This window comes from Excalfactoria chinensis (assembly GCF_039878825.1).
Source record: "Excalfactoria chinensis isolate bCotChi1 chromosome 1 unlocalized genomic scaffold, bCotChi1.hap2 SUPER_1_unloc_2, whole genome shotgun sequence".
Taxonomy (NCBI): Eukaryota; Metazoa; Chordata; class Aves; order Galliformes; family Phasianidae; genus Excalfactoria; species Excalfactoria chinensis.
In genome coordinates this window covers 85951-100384 of record NW_027315566.1, presented here as the reverse complement: position 1 = coordinate 100384, position 14434 = coordinate 85951, and the positions used below count along the sequence as shown (strand labels likewise).

General features: G+C 50.3%; 1 protein-coding gene across 3 annotated transcripts in view; it reads right to left on the bottom strand.

The window, feature by feature from the left end:
* The window catches only part of PPP6R2 (protein phosphatase 6 regulatory subunit 2), a 40688-nt gene extending 26254 nt beyond the window's left edge, over nt 1-14434 (bottom strand). Inside the window, exons 1-4 of one of the 3 annotated variants that reach the window (XM_072360623.1) lie at nt 14311-14434; nt 4157-4402; nt 2051-2237; nt 829-966 (exon numbers count right to left, since the gene is read on the bottom strand). In XM_072360623.1, the coding sequence (XP_072216724.1) occupies nt 829-966; nt 2051-2237; nt 4157-4383 (552 nt within the window). In that variant the 5' untranslated portion in view covers nt 4384-4402; nt 14311-14434. Of the gene's footprint in view, nt 1-828; nt 967-2050; nt 2238-4156; nt 4403-14189; nt 14209-14310 lie in introns of those variants that run through there. The other 2 variants (XM_072360624.1, XM_072360625.1) reach the window with 2 other exon arrangements.

Here is a 14434-nt window from a genome sequence, read left to right as displayed (position 1 = left end):
CAGCCCAGCTGAAGCTCAGGGGAAGCTTTCAGCAGCGTTGCAGCATTGGGTTCAAACGTTCCTTTGAAGATCAGAAGGAGAAAGAATCGCATTATCCCGGTAATTGTTACGCTTTGCTGCTGCAAAGCTGTTGTGGAGCTCTGCAAAGCACACTGCTAAGCACACTGCTAAGCTCTGCTGTGCTCTGGACATAGAAAGCTTGGGCAGCAAAGCTTGCCAAACATACAAAGCTTGCTGTGGGCTTCAGAGCCACGGTACAGATTTCCACACAGTGCATTGCTCCTCTGGTTCCAAAGCAGGATCAACTCCTATAAAGCTGCTCACAACAGAGGGGACAAAGCAACCTCACCCAGGGAGACAAACCTGCCCTACCTGTACAGCAAACAGAGCCTGGGTGAGATGCTTCATAAGGGAGCATGTTAGAAAGGAGGGTGGGAGGGAGGAGATCTCACCTCCTATAGTATAGGAGAAGAGTGCAGGATTAAGAACCAATGACTGCCCCCAAATGATGGGTCTGAAACTCAGAACGCTGGGAAAGATGACAGATTTCCTTCGTGAAAAGCTCTGCAGCAAAACCAGCTGAAGTCAAACAGTGGTTGCTAGATGGAAAAAGGAGCTGAAATCCTTTCCTGTTATGGGGTTCATCCTGCTGGGCAGGTATTGAGCTTGAGCTGCAGGGCAAACACATGGAGCCCAGCATCTAGAAAGGCAGCTCTCAGAAGAGCAGATCCGCTCTCCTCCCAAGTGACCAACAGAGCAGCAGCCCTTCAACAAACAAAACAACCCTGATCCCAGTGTGGCAAAGAAAGAAAAGCAGCACGTTCTCACGTTCAGCACTTCCTGCCGTAGCGTGGCGGGCTCCACGCAGCTGATGAGGCGAAGCAGGAGGTCCATCATGGCTGATGTGTCGATATGCTTTAGCACCAGGCTAATAAACTTGTCTTTTTTCCTTAGGAAGGCGATCACCTGGAAAGCAAAAAAACCATCATCGTCAGCTGCTGTGGCAACAAAGAGATGTGACGGCACCTCCATGCTCTGCTCTCAACCATCAGGCTGAGAGATCATAGAACCATCAGCTGGGACAGCACTCCTGCTTCGAGGCAGGATGAAATGAAATCTCTTTAGCTCTCTTTTCTTTCCTAGGATGTAAACAGCACAAGTGAGTGAATCTGCACAGCATGGCCCGGGTTGGAAGGGAGCTCAAGGATCATGAAGCTCCAACCACATGCAGGGCCACCAACCCCCACATTGAATAGCAGCCCAGGCTGCCCAAGGTCCCATCCAACCCGACCTTCAACACCTCCAGGGATGGACGGGGCATCCACAGCCTCTCTGGGCAGCTCTTCCAGCACCTCAACACTCTCTGTCCACAACTTACCCCTCACATACAACCTCAATCTGCCCTCCTTCAACTCCAAACCATTTCCCCTTGTCCTGCTCTTATCTGCCCTCATTAAGAGCTGCCTCCCCTCCCATCTATAGGCTCCCTTCAGGTCCTGGCAGGCTGCACTGAGCTCACCCCGCAGCCTTCTCTTCTCCATGCTGAACAAGCCCAGCTCCCTCAGCCTGTCTTTGTATGGAGGTGCTGCAGCCCTCTGAGCATCTTTGTGGCCTCCTCTGCACCCTCTCCAACAGCTCCCTGTCTTTCTTCTATTGGGGGCCCAATACAAGACCTGGACACAGAGCTGCAGATGGGGCCTCCCCTCCCTCCCTGTCCCTGCTGGCCACCCCTCTGCTGATGGAGCCCAGGATGCCATTTGCTTTCTGAGCTGTCAGAGCACCCTGCTGGCTCCTGCTCAGCTTTCCATCCACCAGGACCCCCAGGTCCTTCTCTGCAGGGCTGCTCCCAAGCTCTGCTCCTTCCAGTCTCTATATATGCCTGGGATTCCTCCAGCCCAAGTGCATAACCTCACACTTTGCCGTGTCAAACCTCATTAGATTTACCTGGGTCCACCTTTCGAGTCTATCGAGGTCCCTCTGCATATCACCCCTTCCTTCCATTGTGTCATGTCAAATGTATTACTTCACGTGTGTAAATGGAATGGGTTACCTGCTCTGTTTTCCTTGCGATGAGATTCCCGATGGTCTTGCTGAAGAAGCTGGCGAGCAGCGGGTTCAGGGGTGGCTCATGATCCAAGAAGTCATAGAGGATGTTGAGCAGGGTCTCATCCCCACCCAGCTTGTCGTTGATCTGGGGCACGTCCGAGGTCAGCAGCTCGCAGGCAGTGTTGGGGTATCTGCGGGGCACACAACTAAAGGTGAAATGGAAACTCCAATGGAAACGGGCACCTGTGGAGCTTATGGAGCAGCACTGAATGAAGGCACAATGAGGGTCATTGGTGTGCATGGGGTATCTATATAAACCCTGTCCCTAGTATGTTATGTATGGGTGTTTTATCACACTGGATCATGTATTTCAATTGCTACTTGACCACAGGTGGATCCCCTTCCTTCTCCTGGCCTTGTTTCTTGCTCTTCCAGGTGGGCTCATCAGCTCCTTTGTACTTGGACTCCTTTAATCCTTCCCCCCGTATCCTCCCTTTTGTGAGGGTTTCCCTTTACCTGCAATGGGTTATTCATCTCTCTTTAACTAAACCAGCTTCCTGCTACTTCAAACCTTTTTAATACCAGCTCTGCACGGATCAGGAATGACTGAAGCATTTCCAAGGGCAGCTGTGAGCTTCTCAGCCTTCTGCAGCTCCTGACCAGCTGCTCCCCATGCATGCAGTAACGATTCCTCCTGCTATATTATCGTCAGCTGGGGATTGGGTTTTTATGTCTTTTTTGCTCCTAGAAGGATGGTAAATCTGAGTAGGTTCCTGTTATAAAGTGATTCCACCTTCAGCTCCTTGCCACACAGCCCATGTGCCCATAGCACAACCCTGCTATGCCAACGAGTTCATGCTAAGTGGTTTAATGCACCACTCGGGTTGCTACAGCCCTTCACCTGGTTGCTCCGTTTTGCTCGCTGTGCTTCCATGGGGATTTACAGCTGAGCTGCAATTCCTGAACTTCATGAACTTTCACCTTGCTGGCATTGGGTCAGATGCTGACAAGGGCTGCTTTGAGGGATGGGGAGAAAGGGAGATGTGTTCCATCCCTGGGGGTGTTCCAGAACACTGGAGATGTGGCACTTGGGGACACGGTCAGTGCTGGGCACGCTGGGATGGGTTGAGGTTGGTGACCTTGGAGGTCTTTTCCCACCTCTGTTCCTTTATGATTCTGTGATCCCAGGACCAAAGCGTTGTGCTGATTGCAGCCCTGCAGCACGCATCACTCCAAGCAGAACATCCTTCCAAGCCCACCAAGTTTTTCTCTCTCCTGCTCCAGTTCAAAAAAACTTCTCGAGCTTTTTCTAAGTGCCAAAAACTGGATTCCCTTTTTGGATTTAGAGCTTATAAGGTGCTCCCTATCCCAAAAACCTCCTTAGTTTTTAATGAGCTTAGACTCTCTCCCCTCTCTCTGGTGCCTCAATGTGCTTTGGCAATGCTTCTCCACTCATCTTTGTGCAGTGCTGGAAGCATCTCCAAAAGGAAAGCACACATATGACCTTAGAGCCTGCAAAAGGCACGTCCTGCATATGAAATTAAAGGCACCTGGAAGTTAATGCTTATGCCAAGCCACATCTTCTCCCCCCCCCCCTGCCTGTTTGGCATGGATAAGATGGCCTGGTTAACAGCAGTATGGGAATACCCTGCAGTGCAATGGGCACTGTGTGAATAAGAACCAGAGGGGCACTGGGATCCCTCATTGTCTCCTCCTGCACATGATGGGCACGTTCCAGGAACGGGACCCGAGTCTCACACGATTCCCCATTTCCTCAGCTCATTAACTTTCATTGCTAAGGAAAGTATTAATCCATCCTCTCCAATAAGGACAGCGGTGTAACGCTGACCCTCCTGGGGGTACCTGGGAGATAGAGATTAATTTGTGTGCGATGTTCTGAGCAGCCAGCAAGGCACTCAATGAAAAGCCATTAAGAAGAGAGAAACGAAGCTCTGAAAGTTCACTACAAGAGGAAAAAATACGCAGCGAAATCAGTTGAGAGCCTGAAAACCCTCCTGCAAAAGGACATTGGTGATGAAGCCACTCATTTCTCACATCCAGACCTCTCATCCCGTTCTCTCCCATGCAGGACTGAAAAAGGAGCACCTACTTGAAGCGGACCTTCTCATCCATATCCATGGGGGGTTCATGTGTGATGAGGTTGACCAGCTCCTCCATGCAGTGCTGCTGGCAAAGGAAATCCAGCAGCTTGCGGTTCTGCGCCTTGCACTCCTGTAAGATGTCATCTTCGTCCATCAGCTCGTGGAGTGTCACATCTTCTTTATCCAGCAGCTTGTCCACGTGCGACGTCGTGTTCAAATCAAACTTCCAGAACATGATGATGGGACACACCTAGCTGGGATGCAGAAGAATATCAGTCAGTTTTCGACCTTCCCTCTTTATTCCTCCTTTACGCGGCTTGAAACTAAAAGAGGGGAGATTTAGCTTAGATATAAAGGGAGAAATTCTTTATCATGAGGGTAGGGAGGCCGTGGCAGGCCGTGGATGGGGCTTTGGGCAGCCTGGTGTATGGGAAGTGCCCCTGCCATGGCAGGATGGGCTTCTAGGACCTTCCAGCCCAAGTCATCCCACGGTCCTACAATCAGCAGAGCAAAGAGACTCGTGCTTTGTATCAACCTAAAGGGTGCAAGGCTGGGCAGCCCAAATCCCATCTGTCAAATAAGTTCTGTTCCCAACCATCCGGAAACAGACGATGCTCAACGACCTGCACACGTGTCAACCCAAGGGGCTCCACGTTGTATAGCTCTTCCAATTGGGACTCACGGCTGGTTACCAATAAGAGAAGTGGCAAAAGGTACTATAAACCAACGCCAAACATAGCAGCTGAAGTCACCACTTCCTCCTACACGTTAAGTATTTGCTGCAAGGCAGCCCTCGTCACCATCCTCTTCCTCCACAGAAAGCTTCACGTGGCCATTTCACATCACAGCAGAGCAGCCGAACACCAGCTGTGGGACATTACGTTGCCTTCAAACAGCGGTCACTAAATGGAGAGCACTGTTGCTTTATGTAACTCGTTTTCACCCCATCCCTTTCTTTCATCCCAACCATGGGGTTATCCTGACCTTTCTCAATGGGAGCTGTACCCATCTGCTTTATGAGCTGGTTTCCCCAGCACACCTTCACACATCATTCACGATACCAGCACAAGGCAATGCCCAGACCCATCCTTATGAAACTCTTCTTGAGTCCCACCTCCAGCTTCATCCCTCCCCCAAACAACTCTGCCCTTTGCCACTGCAGGACCTGGTAATGCCCTTCCAACTATCACACAAGACACCGTTATGATCTCCACGAAGAAACGAGATGTTCTCAGTTCCTTTAGTTCAAAACATCAGCTGCCAATGAAGGAACTCGGATCAGTTTGGCACAATTTAAACCACAGATCTTCGTTTTCCTTTAGTCCAATCTCTCGCTCTTTATAGAATCATTAAAGTTGGAAAAGAACCTCTATGACCGCTGAGAGTCCAACCCCAACCCATCCCCACCATGCCCACTGACCATGTACCCAAATGCCATATCCATAGGGCTCTTGGGGCTCTCCCCATAAGGAGTGATCCCTGCCCCACCTCAGCTTAAGGACCCTTCACTGGTCCTGCACACCCCATTCACCAGCTGCCTTTAGACTTCAGCATCTTGAGGCAGAGATCCCACATCTTATGGGAAGCGGAGCTTGAAGAAGGCTGCAGAGAGACCTCATTGCAACCCCGAAGTACTTAAAGGGAGCTGATAAGCAGCTCTGTACATGGGTAAAGAGCAATGGGACACAGGGGAATGGCTTTAATCTAGAAGAGGGGAGACTGGGGTCAGACCTGAAGGGAAATCCTTCAGATCTTCCCCATCCCTGCATCGAGCCCATAGTGGGGGTGGGGCTGAGGGGAACCTTCCAACCCAACCATTCTACAGCTCTATGACCCATAAAGTCTGTTCCAACCCAACCATTCTACAGCAATATGACCCATAAGGTCCCCCCAACCCAACCATTCTACAGCTCTATGATCATTAATGTCCCTTCCAACCCAACCATTCTACAGCTCTATGATCCATAAGGTCCCTTCCAACCCAACCATTTTACAGCTCTATGATCCATAGGGTCCCTCCCAACACAACCATTTTACAGCTCTATGATCATTAATGTCCTTTCCAACCCGAACATTCTACAGCTCTATGATCATTAATGTCCCTCCCAACCCAACCATTCTACAGCCCTATGACCCTTCAGGCCCCTTCCAACCCAACCATTCTACAGCTCTATGACCCATAAGGTCCCTCCCAACCCGAACATTCTACAGCTCTATGACCCATAAGGTCCCTTCCAACCCAACCATTCTACAGCCCTATGACCCATAAGGTTCCTTCCAACCCAACCATTCTACAGCCCTATGACCCATAAGGTCCCTCCCAACCCAACCATTCTACAGCCCTATGACCCTTCCGGCCCCTCCCAACCCAACCATTCTACAGCTCTATGACCCATAAGGTTCCTTCCAACCCAACCATTCTACAGCTCTATGACCCATCAGGCCCCTTCCAACCCAACCATTCTACAGCTCTATGACCCATAATGTCCTTTCCAACCCAACCATTCTACAGCTCTATAACCCATCAGGCCCCTTCCAACCCAACCATTCTACAGCCCTATGACCCATAAGGCTCCTTCCAACCCAACCACTCAATGGTTCTATGATATATAACGTCCCTTCCAACCCAAACATACCATAATTCTTTGCTCCTTAAGGACCCTTTCATTCCAAGCCATGGGTTCTACATGGAGCTGACAGGCCAGGAGTTGTGCAAACGAAGGCTCAGCCTAGAAACCTGCCCAAGCATCAGATTGATCAGCGTGGGCTGAATCCCAGCCTTCTGGAAACAAATCCCCTGCCAGAATTAGCACAAATTCTGGCAGAAAGGAGCAGTTTCTAATCTGAGCTTTCAATATTCTCGATATTAAAACGAAGAAGTTAAATCTCAGCAGCAATAAGCAAAAGCTTCGGCATCTGCCCCATCCAGCTACTTGAAAACGCTCTTATAAATGAATTTCTGAGCTCAGAGCAGCCATCTGAATTTCCAACCTACGTGACACCCTCCCAGCAACGCTGCTCGGCCGTATCGTGTGTTCATCACAAACTGTTCCTCAGATATTTTTAACTAACCGTGCTGAGCTGTAAATTCATCAAGAGAAAAGCTGACAGAAAAGGCCTTCATCTAAGGCATGTTTGGGTGCGCGGCTAACCTAAATACACACGTATTCCACGTATAAATGTGGAATGATGGTTAAAAAACTCAGGAAACCACGGTAATGTGTGCATGGAGAACACGTGTAACTCCTACCTTTGGAAGGTAGGCCCTTTGCCCATCAATCCACTCCATCTTTTCCCCATAACTTTCCATGGTTCTATTACGAGGAGCTGTCCAAGTCATAGGGGAAACAAAAGAGCCATCCTTGGCTTGGACATCTAGAATTCCATGTCTGGATCTGGGTTCCCCAGTTCTAAAAGGACAGGAATCTCCTAGAAGGAGTCCAATGGAAGGCCACAAAGATGATACAGGGCCTGGAGCATCTCCCATATGAGGAAAGGCTGAGTGAGCTGGGGTTGTTTAGCCTGGAGAAAAGACTGAGATGGGATCTGGTACCCATTGGAGGGTACCTGCTTTAGCAGAGGGCTTGGGCTCAATGATCTTAGGCTGCGGTTGGACTTGATGATCTTCAAGGTCTTTTCCAACCTGGGTAATTCTATGATCCTATGATCTCCTGAGGTGATATGAACTGTTGGGACAGAAGTGCTCCTAAGAAATGGGATGTGTCCAGAGAGAACCTGAGCTTGACTGAGGAACCACAGCAGCATCCGCTGCTCAGCAGGACCCCCAGGCACCGCAGCCATCCCACATGGAAGGGATGGGGTGGTCTCATAGAGCCAGGGTGCAGAACAGGAAATAAAGTCCATTTCTGGTGTTAGGAAATGAACCCGTAGGACAGGAAACAAAGCTGAGGAACTTCGAAATAGCCCAATTCTGAGCACTAAACCCACTGCTGAAGTTAAGGAACGTCAGGTCACCGTGCATCAGAAGCAGCAGAGGAAGGTGGAGAGCCAATGAGAAACAAGAGCATCCTTCCCTCGCTCCACGTGTGGCACTTGGCACAGCCCAAGAAAGGAAAAGCAGCACATTATAGAGCTGTGCTGCAGGAAAGGAAGCACACCCTGCTCACCACGAGGAGCTCGGTCACCGCTGTAACTGAATGAGGACAAAAGCAGAAGTGGCCGTTTTTGGAGCCCAAGCCTCTTCCTCAGAGGCCAGGACACTATTTTCTGCTCAGAGCAGGGGAAGGAACAAGCCCATGTACGCCGAATAATCACATGGTCTGCTTGTTTGTTTCCTCTTGCAGAACTGCTGAATCTTCTCCCAGAGCTCAGCTCGGTCTCTGCAGGAGAGAACAGTTTTCCATATGCATGCTTTGCTGTTGAGGTCCCAATCCTCAGACCAGCAGGCCCTCATTGGCTTGTTGGTAGGCCCCGAAGCCTAAAGAGCAGTACCATGTTCAGCATTCACCAAGCTACAACACCCAGACCACCTCCACCTTAGGACAGAAAGACATGGGGTCAGTAAAGGGATGTACCAAAGGGATGAATCGGGTCAGTAAAGGGATGTACCAAAGGGATGAATCGGGTCAGTAAAGGGATGTACCAAAGGGATGAATCGGGTCAGTAAAGGGATGTACCAGAGGGATGAATCGGGTCAGTAAAGGGATGTACCAGAGGGATGAATCGGGTCAGTAAAGGGATGTACCAGAGGGATGAATCGGGTCAGTAAAGGGATGTACCAAAGGGATGAATCGGGTCAGTAAAGGGATGTACCAAAGGGATGAATCGGGTCAGTAAAGGGATGTACCAAGGGGATGAATCGGGTCAGTAAAGGGATGTACCAAAGGGATGAATCGGGTCAGTAAAGGGATGTACCAAAGGGATGAATCAGCTCCTCCTGCCTTAGTGAAGCAAGGAACACCCATCCAGTTTTACACTCTACCTCCTGGAGCACCTAATTCACCACCTACAAAACTGATTCTACCATTAAGTACAGATACTTCCATTCACTTTCGATGAACTGACCAAGTTTCTCCATTTAACCACCTTGCTTGACTGTCTTCAGTACATAAGATGGGTCCTGGGACTCCCAGATCCTCAGATGGAGGATCATGACTGTGGGAATGATAAACCCCCAGCGAACCTCAAGCTTGTGTAGATTTGCTGCTCCAGCTGGATGGGTGTAAATCTATAGGGCCCAATGGGATTTATTCCAGGGTACTCAAAGAGCTGTCTGATGTCATCATGACATCTCACTCAAATGGTCTTGGAATGAATGAAGGGTCAACTGGAAGAAACACGTAGATGTGGCAGTTCATGACGTGGTTCAGAGGGCAGAGTGGAGATGGGCTGATGGTTGGGTTTGACCTGAGGGGTCTTTTCCAACCTTAATCATTCTGTGACTCGATAGAAGCTGGCAAAAGTTGTCTCAGTTTTCAAGAAAGGAAGATTCTGGTAATTCATTACAGTGCAGTCATTGGTCACAGCCAATGTGGGTTCAGGAGGGGAAGATCACGTTTAACCAATTTAGTCTTCTTATATGATGGGTTGCCCACCTAGCTGACCATGGAAAGCCGGCTGATGTCATCCTTTTGGGTTTCAGCAAGGCCTCACAGCATCCTTCTGGACAAACTGCCCAGCATACAGCTAGCCAAAACCAGAACCTGCTGGGTGAGCAATTGACTGATGGGTTGGGCTCAGAGCTCTGTAGTCAGTAGGGTTACACTAAGCTGATGGATGGGGTTGAGCGCACTGCTAGGGCTCTGCAGGGCTCCATGTTTGGGATAGTTCTCTTCCACATCTTCATCCATGACCTGGATGCAGGACTTGAAGGCACACACCAAGTAAGGTTGTGTACAACACGCCATTGGGAGGAGCTGTTGAGTCCCTTGAGTGCAAGAGAGGCCTTACAGAGAGATCTGGACTAAATGGAGGGCTTGGTGATCAGAAACCATGGGAACCTTTAACAGGAGGAAGAGCTGAATTCTGTATGTGTGACAGAGGCAGTCCTGGCTCTGTACACAGTGGGGGATGAGAGGCTGGAGAGCAGCCCCATGGTAACCCTACAGTTCCATCATGGTAACCCTACAGTTCCATCATGGTAACCCTACAGCTTCATCATGGTAACCCTACAGTTCCATCATGGTAACCCTACAGTTCCATCATGGTAACCCTACAGTTCCATCATGGTAACCCTACAGTTCCATCATGGTAACCCTACAGCTCCATCATGGTAACCCTACAGCTCCATCAAGGCAACCCTACAGCCCCATCATGGCAACCCTACAGCCCCATCATGGCAACCCTGCAGCCCCATCATGGCAACCCTACCCTGCAGCCCCATCAAGGCAACCCTACAGCCCCATCATGGCAACCCTACAGCCCCATCATGGCAACCCTACAGCCCCATCATGGCAACCCTGCAGCCCCATCATGGCAACCCTACAGCCCCACCAAGGTAACCCTACAGCTCCATCAAGGCAACCCTACAGCCCCGTCATGGCAACCCCACAGCCCCACCATGGTAACCCTACAGATCCATCATAGTAACCCTACAGCCCCATTATGGTAACCCTACAGCCCCATCACGGCAACCCTACAGCTCCACCATAGGATCAGGAAGAATTAGCTCACAAATTGGGTGCAGAGGATAGCAGGGGGATAGCAGGATAGCTATTCCAAATGAACTCGAGTTCCCTATATATCAGTAACCGTTCTCCTTGTCATTCCTTCACCAAACCTCACATCAAAGAAAACCTCATTCCTGCCATCTACCGACACTCACTTACGGTCCCCCATGTTTACCTTTCCCATTACATCAAACTGGATACATCCACAGTATGGATGCCCCCATCCATCCCTGGAGGTATTGAAGGTCGGATGGGGCTCTGGGCAGCCTGGGTTGGTATTCAATGTGGAGGTTGGTGGCCCTGCCTGTGTGTGGTGGAAGACTGGAGCTTCGTGATCCTTCAGGTCCCTTCCAACCCAACCCACTCTGTGACTCTATGTGAATGGAACACCCATCTCCTGCCTTCCAGAATGAGCTCCATACAACATGACCAGCAATAAACAGCCTTTGGAGGAGCAGAAATGAGAGCTGGCATCTCCTCCTGGAAACTGGGAGGAAATGACCACAGATTTACAGACTCCTTTCTTTAAGCTTATTTAAGCCTGCTCCTGATAAACTAAAAGGCTGAACGTTTTCCACTTAGTAACTAAGTGGAAACACATGGCAGCGCTGAGAGCCGTACATTACCCTGCTTGTATCCAAAAAGAGAACGTTCTTAGTCCTTCTGAATTTCCCTTAGTGAAAACATGAAGGACAGCATGGCATCAGCAGTGCTACAGGTGGAGATCCTCCCATCATTCAGCCTTAGCAAGCAGGGATTCCTGCAATGAATTGGCTTCCATAAGGCTTTCAGTCCACTTTTTCATAGGAAATGCCCTCTCTGAAAGCTTAAGTTATATATATGTACACATATATATGTTACTCTGATTGTAGAGCTGATAAAGAGAGGTTCAGAACACACCTGTGAGTTAGATGGCAACTGATCTCCGGGGTTAGCCAGCATTCAAAGAGCTCCACAGCTTTAAAACGCAGCTGCTGAACAACGGCAGCAGGGAATCAAAGCCTCAACCATTGAACCTGGTGAACTTCCAAGTCCAACTTGACGACGGGAGGTTTGCTTAAAGCAAACTGTGATGCAATTTGTTAACACACACAGCTGGAAATGTCCAGACGGGCAAGGACAGATGGATGGTTTCACCTGAAAACCCCATCAGGGATTTCACGTGGGCTTCTCCAATGGATATGAAAGGAAAAAAGCAGAAAGGTTGGAACGAAGCACTAAGATCACGGAGTCCAACTCCAAGCTGTCACATCCCCACAGCCCTGGAACACCACAAGGAAAAGAGAAACCCCCCCAAACTGCCCAGTGCCAGCACTGACTGCTATGGGAAGAGACACATAGAATCACAGCATGGCCTGGGTTGGAAGGGACCTCAAGGATCACTCAGGGCCACCAACCTCCACATTGAATAGCAGCCCAGGCTGCACAGGGCCACATCCAACCCGGCCTTCAACACCTCCAGGGATGGACGGGGCATCCACAGCCTCTCTGGGCAGCTCTTCCAGCACCTCAACACTCTCTGTCCACAACTTCCCCCTCACATCCAACCTCAATCTTCTTCAACCCATTCCCCTTGTCCTGCTCTTATCTGCCCTCATTAAGAGCTGACTCCCCTCCCATCTATAGGCTCCCTTCAGGTCCTGGCAGGCTGCACTGAGCTCACCCCGCAGCCTTCTCTTCTCCATGCTGAACAAGCCCAGCTCCCTCAGCCTGTCTTTGTATGGAGGTGCTGCAGCCCTCTGAGCATCTTTGTGGCCTCCTCTGCACCCTCTCCAACAGCTCCCTGTCTTTCTTCTATTGGGGGCCCAATACAAGACCTGGACACAGAGCTGCAGATGGGGCCTCCCCTCCCTCCCTGTCCCTGCTGGCCACCCCTCTGCTGATGGAGCCCAGGATGCCATTTGCTTTCTGAGCTGTCAGAGCACCCTGCTGGCTCCTGCTCAGCTTTCCATCCACCAGGACCCCCCCCAGGTCCTGCAGGGCTGTTAATTGTTCCCCCTCTCCAAGCCGTGCTGCAGCAGCTCTGCATGGGGCTGAGGGAGGGGAACGCAGCCTGGAGATGGGAGACCTCCCCTCCTAAAGGGAGCTTAGAAACAGGATGAGAGTGATAGGAGAAGGGGGAGCAGTCATTCTAGCAGCAGGACACAGCGGATGAGCAGCCTTCCTCTGCCCTGCATTGCAGTGCTTCTAAAGGAACCAACCTCACCAACCAAACAGATCCCATTTGTTCAAAGAGGATCTTGGAGTCGCTGCTCAAAGTGCCGAGCAGCAGCCAAGGAGCTCCAAGGAGTTATCACAAGGAAGAACAACAAGCAAGTGAACAGAAGGCACGACATCACTGCTGACTATCGTGTGTTCGCATCTCGAGCGCCGGTCTGGTTTGCTTCTGTCACAAGAGAGAGCAGAGCTGGAACAAGTACAGCTGGTCGGAGCAGCACCTACTGAAGGAGACTGAGCAGAAGTAGAACACGCACAGCTGCCCAGGGAAGATGCATTCGGCTCAGCTTGATGGATGGGTTCAGCTCAGCAAAACAGCAGAGCCCAAGAAAGGCACAAATGGGATGGAGGAGGTGAAGGGGATGGTTATTTACAGCTCCCTGCAAAGCAAAGGATGGAGACACCTCAAAGATACCAAGCAGCCTGTTTTAACACAGGCAGAACCGAGCATTAATTACGATTAGGAAGGAAAAAAAACCCATAGAACTTACTGCCATAGAAGGTTATGGAGCCCCAAAGCTCCGCTGTGCTCGAGCATTGGGTTTGTGAGAGCAGTAGGTTTGTAAGGGACTCTCCCTATCCCTTCAATTGCTTTTGCAGCCACTCTGGTTCACAACAAACCACTACAGCTGATGACTGGCAGCTTCCCCTTATGCTGCTGAACCCCCCCCTTCCCCCCACGTCACCAGTGGGAGCAGATCCCAGCCCTGAGCCAGCTCCATCTCCACAACAACCGTGTTTGCCAGTGAGCTGCACTGGGACTGCCAACTGTTTTCTATTTCTCTCTCTATTTCGCTGGCACGGATGACCACAAATATCTCGTTACCACCCACGTGCTACGGGCTTTTAAAAGGCTTCTAGAACCATTTTCTCTTGTATCAAAGCAGCAGGTGCGGCGGCTGCCAAAACTATCACGAAACAGCTTAGGCTGGAGGGGATCAGGTCAGGCTGTTGGCCCTGAATGCCTCCAGAGATGGGGCACCCCTATGGACAAGCTGTTCCAACCACGAGCAGCTCCAGCAGCACCTCTGTTCACAGATCACCTATAAAACAAGCCCAAACCCTCGTGGGAGCTTGAAGGTGGTCGTCTCATTGCCTAAAGGTTCAGCAGGATGAGTGCTTTGCCATAAAGAAACAACATCACTCACAGCTCAGTCCCTTTGGGAAGCCTTCCTTTATAGGAGAACTCTTTTACCTTTGTAGTGTTCAATCACAGAAGCTCAGCAGGAGCCTCCCAGCAGCATCACAGGTATGAAATAGGAAGGACAAATCTCAATCCCAAGCAGCCCAGTTCAAAGGCAAAGCAGGCACGGTACCTTCAGTAGAAGTGATTTCAAACGTGAGATCTTCTCCACAGACAGAGAAACATTTGGGTTACGGTTCCTGGATTCTACCCAGCTTCAGATAATGATCTTCATCCAGTGTGAATTCTCTATCCTG